At 43.5% G+C, this 25566-nt stretch overlaps 1 protein-coding gene across 1 annotated transcript in view; it reads left to right on the forward strand.

Moving 5' to 3' along the window:
• LOC126335831 (Down syndrome cell adhesion molecule-like protein Dscam2) overlaps positions 1-25289 on the forward strand; it is a 594586-nt gene extending 569297 nt beyond the window's left edge. The window contains exon 5 of the mRNA XM_049999298.1: positions 25117-25289. Coding sequence (XP_049855255.1) covers positions 25117-25289 — 173 coding nt within the window. The remainder of the gene's footprint in view (positions 1-25116) is intronic.
• Positions 25290-25566: the final 277 nt, after the last annotated feature.

Genomic DNA, 25566 nt, shown 5'->3' on the forward strand with positions numbered 1-25566 from the left:
CGAAGAAACAAAAGCTAGTATACACATGAATTAACCTGTAACTAAAACATCGAAACGAGGAAATTAACAGTGCTTCTTAGGCTTTGGCATAGACCTGGAGTAACATCGAATGACATATTCATACCCGTAATCCAAGATATATTCCACTCATTGTCTATCCGGATTATTGCCATTCTTCCTGTTAATGTCGGTTGCCATGTATACTACATTTCACAACCTGTACACTTCCATACACTTCCAAATCTCCGACATATTTTATCACGTATTCTTCCCATTATAACATACAAGAGCTATAAGTAAAATTTCGTTATTAACTGTACCTCCTAGCGTTTTAAATTTAGTGGTAAGCAGTGCATAAAAATGTGTTAGCCAGCAGGAACGGAATCACAGGAAAAAATGTTCTACCAGCATTGTCACATACGACGGAAAAATTAAGCTCTCACAATGTTTACGGAAATGACATGTATAGCTATGATGTACGAACCGGTAACTTACACGTGAGGAGGAATTGTAATTGAATAAGATGCGTGTGTTCTGATAGTCAAGAGTCTTTAATGAATGTAGAAGGAACATTCAGAATAACACTCAATACAGAAAACTAGTTTGAAATGACTCGGACGCTTTTTGTAAGGACCAACTAAGATGTATTACGAACCCACTACGCGATTTTAGGTACTAAAATATTAACGTAACAGCTTGAAATAGCGGCATCACATGTTCACTTTTCTGGGCCTTTGAAAAAAAATTTCGGAGTCATCAGTTTTCGGATGAAACGAGGTCGAAGGGACAGTGAAATATTGTATAGGAGCCCCGTAATTTTTTTTCCGTTGAATTGGGGGCAAGCTTTCGGACAAGTAGGGCAGTTATGGAAAGGGTTTTTAAGGTAACAACCATTTCTGCAAGTAACTTTCTAAAATGTTAAAATAATATTCCTGTTATACCATGTCTCACAATCATACATCGGGCAGAAAAACCTCTCTAACTTTGAGTGAAACATGTAGTGAATGTGTTGAGGTATCTTAGCAGGGAGTTGTGCAAAATGATGTGAGAAGATTGAGACTGTAAGAACAAGATAAACATGATTGAGACAAATCGCTCCTCAAGTTGGGGCAGATCAATATTGCATAACGGCAATGTTCGGCGGAGAAGAAACAGTCTGCAGTAATTGTACCAAGGTGCATGATTTTCTTTCTTTATAACAGACTCTCCCTCGCCCGGCCATGAACTACATGGTTACTATTATTATTTTACTATTGTTATTGCCATTTTAATGTTCTGGCACATGACTTATTGTCATTCGGCTTCTTCCTACGCAATATAATGTTGTTAAATCTGGATTACAATCACTTAATTTGGTACATTCATATAAATGTTCTTTGTTCGTAATCGAATCAGGACTGCAGGATGGAGAACTTTTGCACATGGGCAGCCAAACACTCGTGTCCAGTAGTCAAGCAGAATCTGGTCACTGCTTCTCTTCGTGATGCATCAGGGACTGCCGGGTCGACCATGAGGCTTTTCCAGATCTTTCACTCACAATAAATTTCTGGAAAACTTACATTGTTTAGCGAAGCAACGATGCACTCAGACAACTCAGCTTAAAAACCTTCATATGTTTGTCGATATATTTCGCTTTTTCCCTGAATCTGCTTTCTTTCTTAAGGTAAGCCAAGTAACGCTGGAGTCAAGCTTTGAAGCATATTTAGGAAAAGAGGAAAGGGAAGAGGAAAATGAATATTGATTAAAAAGACCGTCGCCATAAGACAAAGTTTTGCTAGCTTGAATGGAAAGAAGTAGTCGTTGCTCCAAATACCCCGGTGTCATTCAAAGATAACGATATGCTGGCCATTACACTAATAATATCTGTCGTGCACGAACTTTTACAGTGAGAAGAGTACAACACAATCTAAGAAAAACGGCGCACCACGATGGACTCATCCAAATGGGACGGAAATCGGTACATGTATTTAAATCTACAGACAAACAAATGATTACGATTTTAGAAAAAATGTATGATTTATTCAAGAGAAAGAGCTTCACAAATTAGTCAATAACGCGTTAGTCCACCTGTGTTCCTTACGCAAGCAGTTATTCGGCTTAGTATTGATTGATAGAGTTGTTGGATGTCCTGGGGAATATCGTATGAATCCTGTCCAATTGGAACTACACATCATCCAAATCCCCAGCTATTTGGAAGGCGCTGCCCACAGTGATCCATACTGTCTCAACTAGGGAGAGAAGATTGAGACTGTAAGAACAAGGTAAGTATGATTGAGACAAATCGCTCCTCAACTCGGGGCCAATGTAGGCGTCGGCAAACATGAAGGCAAGCAGCAAGCAGTAAAAACTCTTGCCTTGTGCTGGAGGAGGAGGGACTCTATCCTGCTGAAATGTAAGCCGTGGATGGCTTGTCATAAAGGGCAACTGATTTACACAATTTGTGAAGCTGTTCCTCCTGAACAAATCATCCAATTTTTCTGAAATTGTAATCATTCGTTTGTCTGTACACGAACATCACATTTTCTATTTCAGTCCCAATCGGATAATTCCTTCGTCGTGCGTCTTTGTCTTAGAGCGCATTTAGGGGATCTCAAGTTGATCCCGTATTTCTAGATTTCCGGAAAGCTTTTGACACAGTTCCTCATAAGCGACTTCTAATCAAGCTGCGGAGCTATGGGGTATCGTCTCAGTTGTGCGACTGGATTCGTGATTTCCTGTCAGGAAGGTCGCAGTTCGTAGTAATAGACGGCAAATCATCGAGTAAAACTGAAGTGATATCAGGTGTTCCCCAGGGAAGCGTCCTGGGACCTCTACTGTTCCTGATCTATATAAATGACCTGAGTGACAATCTGAGCAGTTCTCTTAGACTGTTCGCAGATGATGCTGTAATTTACCGTCTAGTAAGGTCATCCGAAGACCAGTATCAGTTGCAAAGCGATTTAGAAAAGATTGCTGTATGGTGTGTCAGGTGGCAGTTGACGCTAAATAACGAAAAGTGTGAGATGATCCACATGAGTTCCAAAAGAAATCCGTTGGAATTCGATTACTCGATAAATAGTACAATTCTCAAGGCTGTCAATTCAACTAAGTACCTGGGTGTTAAAATTACGAACAACTTCAGTTGGAAGGACCACATAGATAATACTGTCGGGAAGGCGAGCCAAAGGTTGCGTTTCATTGGCAGGACACTTAGAAGATGCAACAAGTCTACTAAAGAGACAGCTTACACTACACTCGTTCGTCCTCTGTTAGAATATTGCTGCGCGGTGTGGGATCCTTACCAGGTGGGATTGACGGAGGACATCGAAAGGGTGCAAAAAAGGGCAGCTCGTTTTGTATTATCACGTTATAGGGGAGAGAGTGTGGCAGATATGATACACGAGTTGGGATGGAAGTCATTACAGCATAGACGTTTTTCGTCGCGGCGAGACCTTTTTATGAAATTTCAGTCACCAACTTTCTCTTCCGAATGCGAAAATATTTTGTTGAGCCCAACCTCCATAGGTAGGAATGATCATCAAAATAAAATAAGAGAAATCAGAGCTCGAACAGAAAGGTTTAGGTGTTCGTTTTTCCCGCTCGGTGTTCGGGAGTGGAATAGTAGAGAGATAGTATGATTGTGGTTCGATGAACCCTCTGCCAAGCACTTAAATGTGAATTGCAGAGTAGTCATGTAGATGTAGATGTAGGTGCACCGCAAAGACACACTAATTGTTTGACCGACAGAACAAAACTGAACAATGGTAACATCTTAACAATATATCCGATATCCAACCATACTACATGTAAGATGTTAAAATTGCTTCCAAAATTGGAGTGCGTCGGAGGTTTAAAGCGACTGGTCTGTATACAATGAGTACATTCCTCATTTTTAGGAGATACAGGAGTGCCGGTTTATTCTCAAAATTGGACCACATACTAATGTAAAGATGTATACTGCACAAATCATGACATGAAGCAAGTTTGCACCTGTACAGCTATTATTTTCACAACATTAGACTAGAAGTAAAGTGTAACTGATGTAATCACACTGACGTGTGGATAAAGTCCACTTACGTGAAATCCCGATGTGAAGAGATATCCTGTTTAAAGGGAATATGCAGCTCGATTTCTTCGTTGTGGTCCGTGGAGAGAAGTAAAACACAAATGTGCAGACGTTATTGCAGTACATATGCAATTTTTCAGAGGTGTAGTTGCTCTAGAAGTCCCCTTTGTGAACCTTAACAACCCCCAGGTCTACTTCAGTGAGTAAATGTTTCGCATGTGAGGTAGCCCACCACACAAACTGGACAACAAAGTATCTGAATGTGACCCCAAAGCGAAAGTCTGCCATGCATTAGGAAGGCGATCTGCAGCCCGTCAGATAAAAAGGACTCTTCCAGATCAATACACAACCCATTCCTAGAAATATTGGTATCAGTTATGATCTCACCACGGATACTCTGACAGGTTGATGCCAATAATGTATGTCTTCTAGGAATAACCCTTCTATTCTTATGGAGGAGATATTCCGGTTTTTTTACTCTGTCTGAATGCGAATCATCGTTTATGGAACTTGTAACACCCCTGCATCAAGATTACACCAGAATAACCGTGTAGTCGTCAGACTTAGAGTTCGGAAATAAGGCAATCGGTTGCGAATTATGGCCGACACGAGATGTGGACATGTACTCGTGCATCTATTGCCAAAAATGACAGTCTCCTCTCCTACTTAACTTTAATATGAGTATATATACTATTTCCAATTAAGTACTGTGTCAGTCACATTGAGGTAGGAACTGTAAGAGTACTCACTATTTGAAAGAATGTCATGAACATAAATAATTATTACTACACTACACGATAGCAGTCCACTGCGGACAGTTCATCTGAACAACTAATTATTACCCCAACAGTAAAATAAACAGGATGGTCAGAAACAATGAAAAGCTTGTAACGGTGTTACAGAGTAGCGAGTGCTGAGAAATAATTGCTACGAAAAAAAATTCTATGCGTTGCGCCATTTCCGGGTTAATCAGCACTGAAGTCAACGAATCAGCCAGTTGAACGCGCAAATTCAATCGGCCCACCACAGATGATGTCGCCAAACGTGTTGTTCGTTTGGTTTCCTAAAACCGAAGAAGAGAGCGATACAAAAACTGTACTTGGGACGGTAGTAAGGATGGAACTCGACTAAAATGTTGAGAAATCTCGTGCGATGCCGGCCATTGTCGCCGAGCGGTTCTACGCGCCTAGTCCGGAACCGCGCAGGTTCTAATCCTGCCTTGGGCATTGATGCGTGTGATGTCTTTAGGTTAGTTAGGTTTAAGTAGTTCTAAGTCTAGGTGATTGATGACCTTAGATGTTAAGTCCTATACTGCTTAGAGCCATTTGAACCATTTCTCGTGCGCTATCCTCTGCACTATGAGAACAACTGACATTAATTTACATGGGGGTCGGGGGAGTCAATGATAATTAACTAGGAAACGGCGTGACATAACTTTTTTCTTAGCAATTACTTATCTGCACAACCTTCCCTGCAACTATCTTACGAGTTTTTCAAAATGTTTCTGATCACCCTATAGGTACGCTTACGATTACACGAACGCGTACAAAGCGAAAATTTTCCTGTCTGATTCAAAAATAATTTACCTTTTTCTAAGGATACAGGCCTCGATACAAATTCTGAGAAAAGCTAGCACTGGAATTTATACTGGGATAACAGAGACTCAAATAATACGTAAGCAATAACGCAAAAGAATCGCTTCGTGTAATTGCGTATGCGGACAGATTTGAACATGCTAACCTCGTCAAAACAGTTGAAATCAGGCTTTCTGAATAAAACGTTAAATAATATTGATTCAGATTGACGACTCAGTGTCGAAATACCGCACGCCAAGCAACAACAAGACCGTTTCATTGAAGTCAGAGATATACATAAACCGTTGAAAACAGGTATGGAAAATTTGTGCCACAACAACTATAACCAAAGAAATTACTACATATTACTTTCTTTTGCACTGATTACATTCCGATTTAAGACAAATTCCATTATTAACTACTTTAATTGCCGATCCACTTAAGTGAGAGAGAAAGCTATTTTTAATTACTTTCCACTTTATCAACACTGTCAACAACTAAAGTGGCCTAGTTTTATGACTATTTTGCGATTTATTTGGTTAACCAAAAAATACACTCTGTTTGATATCGGAAATAGGCACAGGTTCGTATCCCAAGTAAAAGTAACACAAAGATAGTGGCGGGCACTATCCACAAAGCCACGGTAACAGTAACACAATTGTATGGTAGAAGTATAACTGCACTGGGAGTGCTTTTTATATGCTTAAAAGTCTAAAATATGATACTTCCTGGCAGATTAAAACTGTGTGCCGGACCGAGACTCGAACTCGAGACCTTTACTTTTCGCGGGCAAGCGCGGTAAAGCTGTGAGGACGGGTCGTGAGTCGTGCTTGGGTAGCTCAGTTGGTAGAGCACTTGCCCGCAGAAGGAAAAGGTCCAGAGTTGGAGTCTCGGTACGGCACACAGTTTTACTCTGCCAGGAACTTTCTTACTAGCGCACGCTCCGCTGTTGAGTGAAAATCTCATTCTGGAGTCTAAACTATCTTTCGACACTTTGGCACTCTGACGAACCTCGTCAGTGATGCGTGCCAGTAGCTCGGCGGACAAGATGTTCGCTAACTCTGCGCGGAACTGCTTCCCGGCAGCATCTGACGCTTTCATGCCCACTGAGACGTTGAACATCTCGAATATAGACATGTAAGCAGTTATTACAAAGGATCTGCCATCCAGTGGCGACCGCTAGTTTCGTCCAAGGTATTCGTTTTGAGTCCGCAGCTCGTGGTCGTGCGGTAGCGTTCTCGATTCCCACGCCCGGGTTCCCGGGTTCGATTCCCGGCGGGGTCAGGCATTTTCTCTGCCTCGTGATGACTGGGTGTTGTGTGATGTCCTGATATTAATATGGAAGTGTGGATTAAACACATTGACAATATGGAGCATTGTATTCATTATGTTGCCGGCCGCGGTGATCGTTCGGTTCTAGGCACTGTAGCCCGGAACCGTGGGACTGCTACGGTCGCAGGTTCGAATCCTGCCTCGGGCATCGATGTGTGTGATGTCCTTAGGTTAGTTAGGTTTAAGTTGTTCTAAGTTCTAGGGGACTGATGACCATAGATGTTAAGTCCCATAGTGCTCAGAGACATTTTTTTATTCGCTTTGAAAACACTTGTATAAAATCTTTTAATTGTTTTGGTAGCAACAATGCTTCGTAACTGAATACTAGTAACTCTGGATTGTTCTGATGGCTTCAAACGGTGAAAAAATTACTTTGACCAACTTCTACATTTTTTATATTTTACAGTTTTACCACTGTGGTGTTTAGTTCATAGCGAGGATATCTCAACTTTTTGCTCAGGTGCACTTCTTAATAAGAATGATTCAGAATTGCACTCCCTAACTTCGTTGGTGTAACCAACAATATGTTGAAAACTTCGTTCGTTAGTGAGCATGTTCCGAGAAACACCATCAGACGATGGCATTCTATACTACGTAGACAGTCTCTAACATGAGTGACGTGGAGATGGTTCTTTAAAACCAAAACTAGTAATCATTTATAAAGTAATTATTGCGACCAAGACAATCAAAAGATTTTATATATAATTTCGTTCAAGTTTTAGAAATACATCAGATCGCTTATCTCATTCACCTTATCATCTCAGGCCTTACATAGACGAAACACCTACTCCTAACATTTCTAATTTAATGTTCTTTACACAGTGTATACGCATGCATACACATTTTAGCTATCGGAGTACGATATGGAATCAAATCCCAAACTAGTTTTACAATATTTGTACAAAAATATTAAGAAAATAAATTAATAAAAGTGTTAGGACTTGTGTTATTTAAACTGCGTTCGTATGTCTCAAAATTTTCTGATTACGTGATCTGTATACTGGTACATGTCAGATGTGACTATGCATTACCTGCTTCTATCACACTTCCACTATTCTTCCCGTAGCTGCAATTGACTACTGGACTAAGCTTAGACTACTGAACGATCTGCGTGACTTCAACTATAGAGTTTGCTTCCACCCTGAGATATCATCTACGTTACTGATCCCAAACAAATTACTAACTCCGTTTAGGTGAGGGCCTGTCTCCGAAACTAGGTGGTCGGCTTGTCATTTTGTCACAGATAGAGCCCCCTTCCACCCCAGGTACACAGTCGGGCAGGTTTCATGGGCCGAACTGGGGCGGAGTCTATCCAGGCTCTAGATGAGATCTGTGCGGCTACTTGAAGGAACAGCGGTGGTTCCCGTCATGTTAAGCCTGGATTGGCAGCGGGGAGGTCCGTGCGCTCAGCACACGTTGCTGCAGTACCGTCGGCCAATGACGCGCCGTACCGAGGGTGAACCAGCGTTCGGTGGGCAGCTAGTGGTCGCACGAAGACTTAATCTCCAGAGGTGCATATATCGCTGGATCGATGGTCGAATTACGTGAGAGCAGAACTGCTCTAAAGCATGCGGATGCGTTGTATATCAGAGCTCTGACCGCATTAGTCATATTTGTTTAATATACACAGTGAGCCGTACGTAGGTGTTCCTGAGACATGAGACATTGGCATGCTACCAAAGCTGCCCCCTAATTCCCCCCCCCCCCCACCCCCATCCTCCCCTTTAAAACCATCCTCTTCAATTTATTTTTACGTAGATTTAATTAATTTTATAAACTTTGTAGGTTTAATAAACATGAAGCGTTAGTGGAAAAAATTCTTAACTGAACTATATCTCTGAAAAACACTGCACACAATAATTAAATATCTCACTTTAGTAAGAAAATTACAAATTGTATAAACATTCTAAAAAAGTAGAGGACAAAATACGTTTTGTCGTTTACATTGGACTTCTGATGGTTTAATATGTGTAAGAGTTAGGTTACAGCTAAAATAACATCAAAATACCAAATACGTAACTAAGGTATCCTTCCAGTGACCTTACATCAGATGTTTGAGCAATGCAGCCTATGACCAGTTGCAGTGACACATTGTTTCCACGAAGTTTCAACTTCAGATGAACAGTACAGATGAGCAGTGTAGTTGTCTACAGGCACAACGACTAACAACTCTGGCAATAATAATAATCAGACACAGAAGGCTTGTGCTTTAATTCTTTCTTATTTACGCATCAACGTCTCTTTTTCTGGCTTTCGCGGCCGTTGCAACTCTCTCCAGTCCCCAGTTGGCAGAAATTTTCAAAAATTGTAAGCCTTCCGTCAGACAGCATATTTGCTTCAGCGCTCGCTCGCCGACCTTTGAAAACAAGTCGATACCATAGCAGCAACAACTCCAGTGTTGAACATAAGTGAACTTTGTGGGCGGCAGCTGTGTGAACGAAGCACTCTGTCCTCATATCATCCATGTTAGCGACAGGTGCCAATTTCGTGGTATTCATTTCCTTAAGACGCCTTTTAGGCAAAATTACATTATAGAAATAATATTGTGAGAACGACATGCTTACAAAAGTCGCTTACCAGTGGTAAGGCATCAAATACGAAGACTTAGGGAAGTAGAATTAACGATTCTCCCCCGGTTAGTTCTTAAACGGTCTTTCCTTCTTTTTTATGTTATTTGTCAGTTTTTTGCTTTTCGGTCAGTTTTTGCGCCCCTTCCGTGTCTGCACTCTTGGTGGAAGCCTATCTCGCCATGCCCTCGGTACAGCCCTGGCTAAGATTTTTCGTAAGTGTATACAGTTTTCTGCTGTTAATTTGTAACGTCAGCGTAGTGGGTCTGACTTGAATCTCGCTTTTGTTTTGAAGTAAAATGTATTGAGGTTAACGTTACCATCTGTCGTATTAATTGACATTATAGTTCATTGACCCAAATTACTGATGAGAAAGAGCTGCAGGTTTCACGTTAGACTTTTGTACCTTGCAATGTATGAATTGTGTGGGAGTATTTGCCCTGTTCAGAATTTTAAGATCACTGAGAAGCTTCAAATTTTCTTTACAATCGCGCCTCTCACGTTCGTTTCTAATATGCTGACGAATCATCATCAACTGCACAAAAAAAGAAAAAGTGACATCTGGCGACGAAAAGGCACGTGAACAAAGAACTGACACCGTGTAAATTCCAACACAAAGAATAGTTACTCTTGTCTCTAGAGAGATTCACCATTCCTCTTTCCTCCGCTTATTTACTGTTCTTACGAAGTCAAGAGCCTACATCACCACCAGGTGGAGTTTAATCTGTCGGTGGGCTGTAGTCATAAAGTTTTGGCTAATCGTTGCGTAACTGAACTTCTTTTACGATTGTCACAGTCTTATCATAGTGTATTTGACATCGGGCAGGAATAGAATATAGCTCTGAAATATGAACAACAAAAATTGTGAACAACAAAAATCGTGCCAGAATGCCGAGTCATTGAGTTAGGGAGAACTTTTCCAGCCACATGACCTTGCCTGGGAGTAAGGGGACTTACGGGGTGATTCAAAAATAAATAACAAATTTCAGTTGTTTGATACAGACCAAGTCACTGGATAGAGGAAGTTTCAAAGGTTTATTTTCCACAGACAACATACAGTACACCTGAGGTGATCACCATGCTTTGCTCGAGGAACATCAAAGCGGTAGTCCATTTCATTCCACACGCAAACTGCGTTTTATTCGCCGGACACTTCGAAACTGTTCCAGGTCTATTAAAGAGCCTGCCTACACTACGCTGGTCCGTCCTCTTTTAGAGTACTGCTGCACTTACCAGATAGGATTAAAGGAATACATAGAGAGAGCTCAACGAAGGGCAGCACCTTCTGTACTAACGCGAAATATGAGAGAGAGAGTGTCACGGAAATGATACAGGATTTGTGGTGGACATCATTACAACAAAGCCGTTTTGCGTTGAGTCGGAAACTTCTCACGAAATTTCAATCGCCAATTTTCTCCTGCCAATATCGGCATTTTCATTGTTTGTAATGTACGGTACAGAACAATCACACACGTCTGTCACACTCGCTGCAAGACGAGACAGTGAAGTGTGTTACTCTGCTAAGAGTTGCTCCTGCTCCTGAGAAGGTCTAGCAACTACACTCCTGGAAATGGAAAAAAGAACACATTGACACCGGTGTGTCAGACCCACCATACTTGCTCCGGACACTGCGAGAGGGCTGTACAAGCAATGATCACACGCACGGCACAGCGGACACACCAGGAACCGCGGTGTTGGCCGTCGAATGGCGCTAGCTGCGCAGCATTTGTGCACCGCCGCCGTCAGTGTCAGCCAGTTTGCCGTGGCATACGGAGCTCCATCGCAGTCTTTAACACTGGTAGCATGCCGCGACAGCGTGGACGTGAACCGTATGTGCAGTTGACGGACTTTGAGCGAGGGCGTATAGTGGGCATGCGGGAGGCCGGGTGGACGTACCGCCGAATTGCTCAAGACGTGGTGCGTGAGGTCTCCATAGTACATCGATGTTGTCGCCAGTGGTCGGCGGAAGGTGCACGTGAACGTCGACCTGGGACCGGACCGCAGCGACGCACGGATGCACGCCAAGACCCTAGGATCCTACGCAGTGCCGTAGGGGACCGCACCGCCACTTCCCAGCAGATTAGGGACACTGTTGCTCCTGGGGTATCGGCGAGGACCATTCGCAACCGTCTCCATGAAGCTGGGCTACGGTCCCGCACACCGTTAGGCCGTCTTCCGCTCACGCCCCAACATCGTGCAGCCCGCCTCCAGTGGTGTCGCGACAGGCGTGAATGGAGGGACGAATGGAGACGTGTCGTCTTCAGCGATGAGAGTCGCTTCTGCCTTGGTGCCAATGATGGTCGTGTGCGTGTTTGGCGCCGTGCAGGTGAGCGCCACAATCAGGACTACATACGACCGAGGAACACAGGGCTACACCCGGCATCATGACGTGGGGAGCGATCTCCTACACTGGCCGTAAACCTCTGGTGATCGTCGAGGGGACAGTAAACAGTGCACGGTACATCCAAACCGTCATCGAACCCATCGTTCTACCATTCCTAGACCGGCAAGGGAACTTGCTGTTCCAACAGGACAATGCACGTCCGCATGTATCCCGTGCCACCCAACGTGCTCTAGAAGGTGTAAGTCAACTACCCTGGCCAGCAAGATCTCCGGATTTGTCCCCCATTGAGCATGTTTGGGACTGGATGAAGCGTCGTCTCACGCGGTCTGCACGTCCAGCACGAACGCTGGTCCAACTGAGGCGTCAGGTGGAAATGGCATGGCAAGCCGTTCCACAGGACTACATCCAGCATCTCTACGATCGTCTCCATGGGAGAATAGCAGCCAGCATTTGCTGCGAAAGGTGGATACACACTGTACTAGTGCCGACATTGTGCATGCTCTGTTGCCTATGTCTATGTGCCTGTGGTTCTGTCAGTGTGATCATGTGATGTATCTGACCCCAGGAACGTGTCAATAAAGTTTCCCCTTCCTGGGACAATGAATTCACGGTGTTCTTATTTCAATTTCCAGGAGTGTATTTTCATCCTTCAAGTGCTCTTTAGCAATCTGGAGTCCAGATTTTAGTAGATGCATAAGAAGTCTGGCTACATCCGCAAGTTTTGGAATAAATTTTGTGCTGCGTAGCAAGCAAGCTTGTCTGGGTGACCACCCTGTCTGCCGAGCGCTTTTGGCAAGCGGGGGTGCACTCAACCCTTGTGGGGCAAACTGAGGAGATACGTGATTGAGAAGTAGTAGCTCCGGTATCCTAAAATGACAAACGGCCCAGAAGAGCGGTGTGCTGACTACATGCCCCTCCATAACCGCATCCAGTGACACCTGTGGGCTGAGAATGACATTGTGTCTGGTAGGTATCATTGGACCTTCATGGCCAGTTCGGGCGGAGCTTAGTTTAGTACCAAGCAAGAGGTACCCAGTAGATACCACGCTAGGCCTCCATCGCATAGGCACAAGCACCTGCTTCGTGCTACTACGTTCTATGCAGCAGCCTTCGCATGGTGCTCTCAAACATGGACCTCTTCCTGCTTTTGCGTCATACTCTTAATAAATGTTTTTGGTTTAGTTATTGTGTTCCCAGATTTCTGTTCTAGTGCCGCCCTGTCAAGCAAGTATTTAAGCAGTGATCGTGCAGTTAGTCATCTTTAAAGAACTATACCGGTAAACCACTCTCCAGCTACCAGGGGTATTTAAGCTGAATTAACATAACCACTCAGTTACAGATTTCCCAATATTTTCTATAGAAATTACCGATCCGAGATGTGACCGTAATTCCATTACTGTGTCAGGCATTGGGATATCCTTTATGGTTTGTACTAGTCGTGGGTCAATTCGTACACCATTCTTACCGACAATATTACGCGGATAGCGAACCCCTGTAATATAAAGTGACATTGTTGTAAAGTTCTAGAATAAGGGTCACTCAGTAAGCATATAAAAGATAAAAGACTTCTCATAGACACACCAAGCGTTCCTGGTTGACCTTGGAGAATTCAGTGTTATCATCTAGATCAGCGGTCTTCGAACTGCGCCCCGAATTACTCATTCATGCTGACCGCAGTTCTCAGCTGTATTTTATAACAACATCCAAATAGGAAGAAACTAATCTAAAAACTAACTCAAAGAGCTTCTTAAGAGAGTAGTTTTCCTGCTCAGTAACGAGCAAAAATATTTACAATAAGAGTAATGTTTACGATGTGCTTAATTTTAATGAATGTTGGTGGGTCCGACCATGAGGTAAGCAAGTTGGCCGCCTGCCTCAGGGGCACAGGGATAACTATGAAGTTAGTGGATGTCGGAGAGTGATGTTTTATTGTTTCTCTTCCTTTATTGACAACTAACGGGCGTTCGCGACTGCTGTAGCATAAATTTTGACACGGTAGTTAACATGGATTCGTGAATACGCATTACAGGGGCCGTCATCTGCAAATGTGCTACATATCTGTAGCAATGAATATGAAATTAATTAAACGCTTGCTGTTTTACAACGGAATGAATACATTTGTGTTCATGTCTTGTATGCATAATTCATTTAAATACAAACACATTTTTTATTTTATTTATTTATTTATTTTGGTTGTTGTAATCAGCAACTAGATGTACAAAAGAAATTTTGTTCCTTTACCATTTTCAGGGAACCTGCTGCCCTTCTTCAGATGACCGTATAGAAAAACATATCACAAGTTAGATAAAAATACTAAAATTCAAGAAAGAAAAATCAAAATTTTAAAGATGAAAATATGGCACATACTTAAAACAATCGCATTGTTATTGAGCAACAAAGGTAAACATATTTATGCAGCATATTTGCGTAGTCCCAAAAATATAGGAACAATATGTAACACGAATACGATAGTAAACCGTACATAAGGACAGAACTGGAGCTGAGCAGCTAATGACAAGCATATCGTGAGGTTGCTCTCGGGGTGGAGGATAGCAATTGTACTTGCCATGCTTTATTTTTATCGAACTTTTTCCCCACTCCGACACCAACATCAACACTCGCAGGTTATTACCTGATTAGCTCTGGTTCTGGCCCGACGTCCGCACTTGTTGTTTCATTTCCTTACACAATATTTGTACTGCACTATGATCCGCAGGTAAGCACCTACGATCTCTTTTTACATTAAGGCATTTTATTATTGTATTACATATTATTCTTGTATTTTCTTGGGTCTACAGCAATATGCTGCATATACCTGCTTACTTCTAACTTGTGATTATTATAAGTACCACATTTTCATCTTTGAATTTTGTAAACTTTTCTGTTTTATATTTTAATATTCTTTCGTAAAGTTTTTCTGGTATATTTGACTCTATAATCTTATGAAGGAGAGCGCTGGGTGCCTCAAGTCGGCAAAGAAATAACAATCATTTTGTGAAACTGGTTGCTGAGTATTTCAACAAATAGAAATATAGTTGCTGAAGATGGATGAAATACTAAATAAGTACAATTACTGATATTTTATTATAATGATTATCTTCTCGCACAGACAACACAACGACACTTCATCAGGCAATCACAGTGTCGCAACTTCGACGTCGCCGAGGGCAGCAGCACTCTGAAACAGAGAACAGTCAATACGGCCCGCTTCGATCGGTATAAATGTGGCCTGAGGTGACGCCCTGCGATGTCAGTATTTGTTCTTCAGCAAAAAAAAATCTGAACAGCACTGATCTAGATATACCATACATTGCTCCGGTTTCAGAACCCATAGACCTCATCTATAACCGTTATAAGGTCGCCAGCGCATTTTTCAAAGCGAATGGCATTTGATCCTACTGGTAGCATTCAAAATGAAACCAAAAACGGAGTTTTAGGTTGAGCCGAAGATGCTGCATCTATTTGGTAGTACCCACGTAATAAAGCCATAGTGCTGAAATTAGTGCCCCAGTTCTCCAACGACTCTGTAATGTTAGGCACTGGGTAAGCATCTGCAACTGTGCGTTGGCTTAAGATTCTATTATCGCACCAGGATCTATAATCCTTCTTACAATCTGAGGACTTCTTTGGAACAATGACTGTAGTTGCTGCTGAGGGATTTGTGCTACCTTCTATAATTATGTCCTAGAGCTAGTGATTTATAAACTCCATCATTGGTTGAAGACGACGTGGGACTCGATGTTTGTGTTATGATTGTTTCTGGGTGTTCCTCCAATAACCTCTCCATATCTACTCTGTCACGTTCTTTCAGATGCGGAACCTTTCCCCTATACATGGTAATTCGACAGACTGTCCTCACTTCCCGTATTCTACACTGAAGTCCCTAATGAACTGGTCCTCCTCTAACATTTCTAAATTAACTGCCAGTGCTCTTTTTGATGGCCTCACCTATTGCGAATCACAATTGCTTACAATGAAGAGTACCACCCGACTTTGTGTCTGATCCATTCCCTCGTTTTCTGACAAGGGTTTCACTTCACTTGAAGTGATCGGCAGATAAGCTCCTACATTCATCCAGAGTAGCCTTCCTGTACGTTTCGGTTTATATCCCGCGAGTAGGCGCGAAGAGACCGTGTACGCAGATCAGTTGGCGTTCGATTCTTCCTGCTTTGAAACCAAGATGGATAGTTGTCCCACAAGTCCTCGTTGGTCATCGCGGCTCAGTTCGAAGCACGACTCATCACTGAAGATAATTCTTTTCCAGTCAATGAGATTCCAGGCCGAAGAAGTGTCTGAAGACGTTCCGGACAGCAGTGGGACTCTTATCTGACTGTCGCGCCCGACAACCAGTAGTGATGATCTGGGAGGGGGCATTTCTTTTCATAGCAGGACTCCTATGGTTGTCATCCGCTGCAACCTTACTGCCAAGTTCTGTTGCCCTTCATGGCAAGCCATCCTGCAAACGGCGAGAATTTCTACTGCTTGTCTTTGCGCTTGCCAAATCCTACCTTGAGCAATCAGTAAGGTCGCCAGATCTCTTTCCAGTTGAGAACGTTTGGAGCATTATTGGCAGGGCTCTCCAACCACCCCGGCATATTGACGATTTAAAGCTCCAGTTGGACAGAATTTGGCACGACATCCCTCAGGGGGACAATAAACAAGTTTATCAATCATTGCCAATGCGAATAACTGCTCGCATAATGGATATAGGTGGACCAACGTGTTATTGCCTTGCTCTCTGATGCTCTTTCTCTTGGATAAATCCCCCATTTTGTTCTGAAATTCAGATCATTTGTTTGTCTGTACATGTACGTCACATCTGCCTGTCTCCAACAACAGCTTACACAATCCTCCCTTTACATACCCGGTTAGACATGATGTCGCACAGTGGTGTCCCATGGTCACACTTATTGGCAGCGTTGTGCATTGGTTACGTCAGTCCCCTGGTGTTCGGAGGAAGTCCGAACAACAGGAGACTGACTTACCAGAACATGTACTGATGCTATGAAATGGTGCGTTGATAGTGGCTAGGCACTAGACGAAATCTAGATTTAGCGAATAAAACCTACAAGAAAAGGACGACTGAGTGCTGTGCTTTATCATTTTAAGTTTTGGACTGCGCGAATATTGTTGCAGACAACCTGCATCCCTTCGTGTTTGTTGTGCTACCCTCAGGCGATGGCATCTTCCAGCGGGGTAACTGTCAGTATCACAAGAACTGAATCATGCTACGGCAAGTTGAGGTGTGTGTCAGTGGATTCACGTTGTCTTTGTTATACTTGAGGTCTCCGCAAGAGCGATCGGCAACCCTTGGGGCACCTGGGGCACGCGTGGAGCCAACATGGTCCCTGCACGCCTCAGCGACGCGTACTAGTCCTGCCGCAGTAGCGGACGGCGATCACGCGCCGGTATCACTGCTAGTAGAGGCTGCCGCTCCAAGGACCTATGCACATCCGCTACGCACGTAACCAGAAAATAGTGCCGCGATTATCCGCCGCCGATCGCTGTAAATGTGGGCACCAGAGCTCCACAGGTCAGTTCTTCTGGCTTTGAGAGCCTCTCCTAATCAGCTGGCTGGTACTACACTACTGGCCATTAAAATTGATGCATCACGAAGATGACGTGCTACAGACGCGAAATTCAACCGACAGGAAGAAGGTGCTGTGATATGCAAATGATTAGCTTTTTCAGAGCATTCACACAAGGTTGGCACCGGTGGCGACACCTACAACTTGCTGACACCGATTTCTCATACACAAACAGCAGTTGACGCGTTGCCAGGTGAAACGTTGTTGTGATGCTTCGTGTAACGAGGAGAAATGCGTACCTTCACGTTTCCGGCTTTGATAAAGGTCGGATTGTAGCCTATCGCCATTGCGGTTTATCGTATCAAGACATTGCTGCTCGCGTTGGTCGACATCCAATGACTGTTAGCAGAACATGGCATCGGTGGGTTGAGGAGGGTAATACGGAACGCCGTGCTGGATCCCAACGGATCCCAACAACTAGCAGTCGAGACGACAGGCATCTTATCAGCATGGCTGTAACGGATTGTGCAGCCACGTCTCGATCCCTGAGTCAACGGATGGGGATGTTTGCAAGACAACAACTATCTGCACGAACGGTTCGACGACGTTTACAGCAGCATGGACTATCAGCTCGGAGACCATGGCTGCGGTTACCGTTGACGCTGCATCACAGACAGGAGCGCCTGCGACGCTGTACTCAACGACGAACCTGGGTGCACGAATGGCAAAACGTCATTTTTTCGGATGAATCCGGGTTCTGTTTACAGCATCCTGATGGTCGCATCCGTGTTTGGCGACATCGCGGTGAACGCACATTGGAAGGGTGTATTCGTCATCGCCATACTGGCGTATCACCCGGCCTGATGCTATGGGATGCCATTGGTTTCACGTCCTTGACACGTCTTGTTCACATTAACGGCACTTTCAACAGTGGATGTTACATTTCAGATGTGTTACGACCCGTGGCTCAATCCTTCATTCGATCCCTGCGAAACCCTACATTTCAGGAGGATAATGCACGACCGCATGTTGCAGGTCCTGTACGGGCCTTTCTGGATACAGAAAATGTTCGACTGCTGCCCTGGCCAGCACATTCTCCAGATCTCTCAGTATCTATGCACCTAAATTGCGTGTAAATGTAATCACATGTCAGTTCTAGTATAATATATTTGTCCAATGAATACCCGTTATCATCTGCATTTCTTGTTGGTGCAGCAATTTTAATGGCCAGTAGTGTATTAATCCCATCGTCTTAAGACGCCTTCGAAGTCCATCGTAGGGACCGACGCCACTGTTTTTCGCTACCATCTTCGTGTTCCTTGGCGTAATCAGACTACATCCAGGATAGATTTTTCTGTTGGTGTTATTTGGGACAGCTACATCGCACTTGGATATTTTCCATACGAATGTATTTCTCTATAAAGATCCTGAATTGTGCTACTTTGTAAAACTCTGAATTCAACATACTGTATTGTTTTCATGCCTCTGAGACATTTTAATTGTGATTTTGTTACTATCGTCGAAGCAGACGTTTCTTTCCTTGATCAATAAACTTTTGTAAACTTTGATCACTGTTTTCCTCCTGTGTTGGAAAGAGCAACACATCAGTTTGGCCACGAAATTGGCTTGATATGAATGCGCTGCAATATCTGGGACGCCATCAGGAGGCAGCTCATGCTCTTTATCGACCAATTGGTAAATTTAAGGGAATTATACGTCCTTTGCGTAGACATTTGGTGCCACAAACGCCTCGAAACCGACCAAGGCTATTTAGCAGACAGTCATGTGTTCTGGTTCAGTGTACGTATCACGCAAGCCACTCTACATTGAACGTCAGATGATACCTCACACCAGCATTATCGGTTTCCTTTCCTATTCCAGTCTTGTATTGGGCGAGGGACAAATGACTGTATACTCCTGTGTGTTCCTCAGTCTTCCCTAGACTTATTCTCACGAACCTTACACAAGATGTTCGGTGGTGACAGCCTGATAATCTCAGTTTTATTCTTATTTGTGATTTCTAAATCTGTGTAAAATGTTTCCACGTCATGTTTCCTTAAATAATTTCAATTTAGCTTCTATACGCATTTCTGTCACACTTTCGTACTGAGTGTACCGACTTGTTACGTTCGTTGTAACGCGCCTCCGATTCAATTGCACACTGTCATGCCAACATCATGAGGAGGCAAAACCCTGGAACAATAGTCTAGAACTGATCTCACTAACGTCGTGTACGCTGTTTCTGTAAAGACGCATTGCGCTTTCCCAGAACCCAACCAACGAATCGTGTCTTCAGTTCGCCTTCTCTGATAGTTATTTTACATCATCGACTCATTTTATGTCACGTCTTACTGTTACCCCTAAGTACTAACACCATGTGACGAGCTCGAGACGGTCACCACTAATCTTGTAAACAGTACTCTCGGATTCTTTCTCTTACAGTAAAAGTCCAGTCGTAAACGTATTTCAGGAACACAGTAGGTTCGATCAACATCTGTACTACGCAAACCAGCGAACATATTCGTTTCCCGCTTTCTTTCCCTATAGCCCGTGGAGAGAATGGTTGGCGCTGTATCTCCGTAAGAGCTCTAATTTCTTTGATTTTCTAATAGTCGTCATTTCTCGAGAGATATCTCGAAGGAAGTCATATGTTTCTCGACTCTTCTCTGAACGTAACCTCTCGAAATTTCGGCAGTGAAGCTCTCCGTGATGCACTACGATTCCCTTGTATCGTCTTCCGCTGGATTTGTTGAGCATTTCAGCAACACATTCATACTTAAGTAAAGTATCCCGTGACGAAACGCACCGCTCTTCACTGTATCTTCTATTTCCTCTACCAATTTTACTTACTAGAGATCCCAGACAGATTAACAATATTCAAGACCCGCTCGAAAGAGTGTTTTGTAAGGTATTTCTTTCGGAGTGCCCGAGCGGTTCTAGGCGCTACGGTCTGGAGCCGCGTGATCGCTACGGTCGCAGGTTCGAATCCTGCCTCGGGAATGGATGTGTGTGATGTCCTTAGGTTAGTTAGGTTTAAGTAGTTCTAAGTTCTAGGGGACTGATAACCTCAGAAGTTAAGTCCCATAGTCCTCAGAGCCATTTGAACCATTTGAAGGCATTTCTTTCTTGAATGAATTGCATTTTGTTAAGATGTTTCCAACGAATGTCAGCCTCACATCTTCTTTTTCTATTACTTATTTTATGTAGTCATTCCACTTTCGATCGCTTCGTATAGTTATTCCTACGTATTTTATGGTATTTTTTGAAGGACATGATCTTAACGGCAGTGATAAGTTTTAATTACACTACTGCAATTTCGGCCTTAGGCCATTATTATGTGACATTATGGCTTTAAGCCATGTCAACATAATGTACGGTGACACATTTGTATTTCTTTGTCAATACTGTTAGACACACTCGCGACGTTGTTACACAGTGCGAGCACACGTATTCAAACATCGTAAAACAACATAATCTTTAAGTCACGTGTTGGTTAAACCATCACTGGTCACAAATACAGTGGACCACAGCTGTGGTCTAATGCATTTCTTGACGACGGGATGCGTACTATCGACAGATCCTTCTTTTAGACGAGTTGCGGTCGCTGTATTGGCAGCCCCACGTCTTCGAGACGGTAATTGGATCTCCGTGTCTCAAATTTGCTTGGCGTAGCATTATTCCGTCCATTATACAGCCCAGAGGGCGCTGTGGCTCTTTAACGTTATCCATGGCGTACTGCGAATACACTAACTTGAATTAGTCTCTTTATCTAGTGCTGGCCCTATTGTGTCTTCCTCGCCATGTATGGAAGACCTCTGATAAAATCTGGGCTGGACATAGATGGTGTGTGAATATGCTACAAAATTGGACTACTCCCTTCAGCCAAATCTTAATTTGTATAGGTTAGACTACAAACTACATTCTACAACTAAGAAAATTTTACCATACTCGACATAGCTGATTTATCTGACCGTCCATCCGAGACAGTCAATGTGTTCGTATGTTTTGTATTCTACTAACTTTGCACTGTTACCACTGTAATGGAACACCATGTGCGTAGGTGTGAGTTAAATATATATTTGAACATCCTGCAACCATATTTCGTCACTCTTCCATTCGCATTGTGTCTAATTCTGTGACAGAAAGAGGTTTGGTAGGATGTCAGTTCAAATTCTCGTTCGACATCCACTTTCGGGTTTTATGTGGTTTCCATACATGGCTTAAGGCAACTGCCTGGATGCTCCTACGGACACGCCCGATTTCCTCAAACGGAAGTTTTGCTCTGTCTATACGAGTTCCTTATTGATGGCGTTTAGCTCCTTATCTTCCTATCTTTCTCGTTGGTGTCTCTGTAAAATAACATTTCCTGCTGTCATTCACGATTTCCTTTTCTTATTTCTTGCACGACGTCTTTTGGGAAATGGTTCGCAGTTTACACTGCGATTTTCGTTTATTACGACATAATACACGAAAAGATGTACTTTAAAATGAAAATCATTTTGCGAAACGCGTTGTACAGAGATATGATAGTAAACTAAAACAAGCATTTTAAAACGTAACTCATTTCCCGAGTCGCGTCATGTAAGAAATTGTCCTGAAAGTAAAATGTTCCTCTGATTGTGTTTATGTACGTTTGTGTGTGTGTGTGTGTGTGTGTGCGTGTGTGTGTGTGTGTGTGTCTGCGCGCGCGCGCGTGTGTGTGTGTGTGTGTGTGTGTGTGTGTGTGTGTGTGTGTGCGCGCGCGCACGCACTTCCCCGGGGCGCTTGGGTTAGACAGAGAGAGTTAAATAGAGAAAGAGGATTGGCGATAATACACTATCTGATCAAATGCTTTACGATACTTCAAGTAACGTATTCGCGAACTGTCAATGTCGTTGTACATCATTTGTACAAATGATTAGTGACATTTGAAAATTTGTGGCGGACCGCGACTCGAACCCGATTTTCCTGCTTATGGCGGTCGGTCACCTGAACTACTTTCGCTAGCTGTGCACGCCTCTCTCACCGGCCTAAAGACCCATTCGTCAGTGTTCACATCCTGTCTTCGCACACCTTTCATATGATTCCCGTACAGGGTGAGAGATTGTTATTCTCGTCGTTTATGCTTTGCAGGGCATGTAATACATGTCCGAAATGTCTATATTTAACAGTGTCTGAATAGCACCATACAGTGTCCGGGTGTGGACGTATGCCCGAAGGACATTGCATATACTCAGAGAGTGTGAAATGCAGACATTGCAAGCCTATTGGACATTAATATGAGATATGTACGCCTTTTGCGTTTATGATGTTTTGAAGTCTTTCAACGAGGTATCTGAATGTCCGTGGAGGGACGACAGCTCGCTCTTTCTGAAGAGCCAAAGGCAGAAAAGGTAGCGCTGTTGGACGCTCCTGTCTGGAGCGAAGTCAACGTTCTAACCCGTCCCGAAAGTGTTCCACTGGCCTGAGGTCGAGACTCTCGGCAGGTCAGTCCATTTCCAGATGTTACTGTCCACTGACCACTGCCTCAAGGATGATGCCTTATCACAGAGCGCATTGTCATTCTGGCATAAACAGTCATGTTCTACGAACTGTTCCTATACCACAAGGAGTTTGCAGTTATGTAAAATGTGTTCATATCCTTCCTGCACTTAAGGGTTTTCTTAAACGAAATAGTGGGACCGCACCCTGCCAACGAAAAACACCTGCATGCCGTAACACTACCTCCTTTGTACTTCACTGCTGGCATTACATTTCATGACACCTAATGTTCTCCTCGTATTCACCAAACCCAAACCCCTCCATCGGATTTCCACAGGGCGCAGCGCGATTCACCACTGTAAATCACTTGTCTCCAGTCATAGACTGTCCACTGGTAGCGCTCTCTAAACCACCTCAAGAGTCGCTTAGCAGTGAATACAGCAATGCGTGGTTTATGAGGAGCAGTTGCGCTGTCGTACCCCATTATTTTTAACTCACTACCCATAGTCATTGTGCTAGCTGGACTGTTGCTACCGCTCTGAAACTCAAGCGTGATACCTTCCGTTGATTTCATGCTTTTTTAGAACCATCATCTGTCCTGCTTGGCACTCCCTGCCCCTCACTACAGAAGGTCTGACTGATTTTGATTTTACCGCAGTTGTTCCTTGAAGTTGTACTGAAATGCAGGAGGATTTGCAGCGAATTGACGCATGGTGCACGGAATGGCAATTGAATCTCAATGTAGACAAGTGTAATGTGATGCGAATACATAGAAAGATAGGTCCCTTATCATTTAGCTACAAAATAGCAGGTCAGAAACTGGAAGCAGTTAATTCCATAAATTATCTGGGAGTACGCATTAGGAGTGATTTAAAATGGAATGATCATATAAAGTTGATCGTCGGTAAAGCAGATGCCAGACTGAGATTCATTGGAAGAATCCTAAGGAAATGCAATCCGACAACAAAGGAAGTAGGTTACAGTACGCTTGTTCGCCCACTGCTTGAATACTGCTCAGCAGTGTGGGATCCGCACCATATAGCGTTGATAGAAGAGATAGAGAAGATCCAACGGAGAGCAGCGCGCTTCGTTACATGATCATTTAGTAATCGCGGAAGCGTTACGGAGATGATAGATAAACTCCAGTGGAAGACTCTGCAGGAGAGATGCTCAGTAGCCCGGTACGGGCTTTTGTTAAAGTTTCGAGAACATACCTTCACCGAAGAGTCAAGCAGTATATTGCTCCCTCCTACGTATATATCGCGAAGAGACCATGAGGATAAAATCAGAGAGATTAGAGCCCACACAGAAGCATACCGACAATCTTTCTTTCCACGTACAATACGAGAGTGTAATAGAAGGGAGAACCGATAAAGGTACTCAGGGTACCCTCCGCCACACACCGTCAGGTGGCTTGCGGAGTATGGATGTAGATGTAGATGTAGATGTAGAGTCTCCATCTCACAATCACATCACGACCAGTAGGACAGCCTTAGAAGGACTAAAATGTGCTTGATGGATTTGTTGCTCAAGTGACATCCAATGACCATCCCACGTCAGAGAGCTCACCTGCCTATTCCATTCACCTGCTGTCAGTGCTTCCCTAATGTTGTTGTTGTTGTGGTTTTCAGTCCTGAGACTGGTTTGATGCAGCTCTCCATGCTACTCTATCCTGTGCAAGCTTCTTCATCTCCCAGTACCTACTGCAACCTACATCCTTCTCAATCTGCTTAATGTATTCATCTCTTGGTCTCCCTCTACGATGTTTACTGCCCTCCAATACTAAATTGGTGATCCCTTGATGCCTCAGAACATGTCCTACGAACCGATCCCTTCTTCCAGTCAAGTTGTGACACAAATTCCTCTTCTCCCAAATTCTATTCAATGCCTCCTCATTAGTTACGTGATCTATCCACCTTATTTTCAGTATTCTTCTGTAGCACCACATTTCGAAAGCTTCTATTCTCTTCTTGTCCAAACTATTTATCGTCCATGTTTCACTTCCATACATGGCTACACCCCATACAAATACTTTCCCTACTGACAACATAATATTCGCCGCCTCAGTTTATACTGGCACATCGGCCTCTCGCGACATCTAGTGGACATTTCCGTATTGTACACTGGTGTCCGGATAGTTTTGATCAGAGAGTGTATGTGCCTGTGCGTGTGATCTTCAGGTAGCATGCGCCTGTTTACGTGACCAGTGGACGGCGTTTCCCTGTGGCCTGGTACTGAGACATGCCTCCTGTGTTTGTTGGTGCAGCCGTGGCGAAGCAGCAGTACGAGGCGCAGGTGTACGACGAGTACGTAGTGGCGGGCAACACGGCCGTCTTCCGGTGCCACGTGCCGGCCTTCGTCAGGGACCACGTGACCGTCACAGGATGGCTTCGCGCGCGTTCGCAGCGCATCACACCAGACGTCAGCGCAGGTAAGTAGCGAATTTTTGGTGTTTCCGACCGGCAGCAGTGGCGTCTCGTAGGTACATATTTTGAATGTTTACAGATTTTTAAATTCAGATGAATATCAGAGTGCGAAATTAATAGCATGTGCTCGTTAACAGTCATGATTATCAACATATTTACACGACTTCAGCCGCTGTCAATGTAAATAATAATAATTATTATAACAGTTATAATAATAATAACAATATGCATATCTTGCCTGAAAAAAGGAAGAATGGTTTCTGTTGTTCTGTACATAATTAAATACAATT

This window comes from Schistocerca gregaria, chromosome 2 (assembly GCF_023897955.1).
Source record: "Schistocerca gregaria isolate iqSchGreg1 chromosome 2, iqSchGreg1.2, whole genome shotgun sequence".
Classification (NCBI taxonomy): Eukaryota; Metazoa; Arthropoda; class Insecta; order Orthoptera; family Acrididae; genus Schistocerca; species Schistocerca gregaria.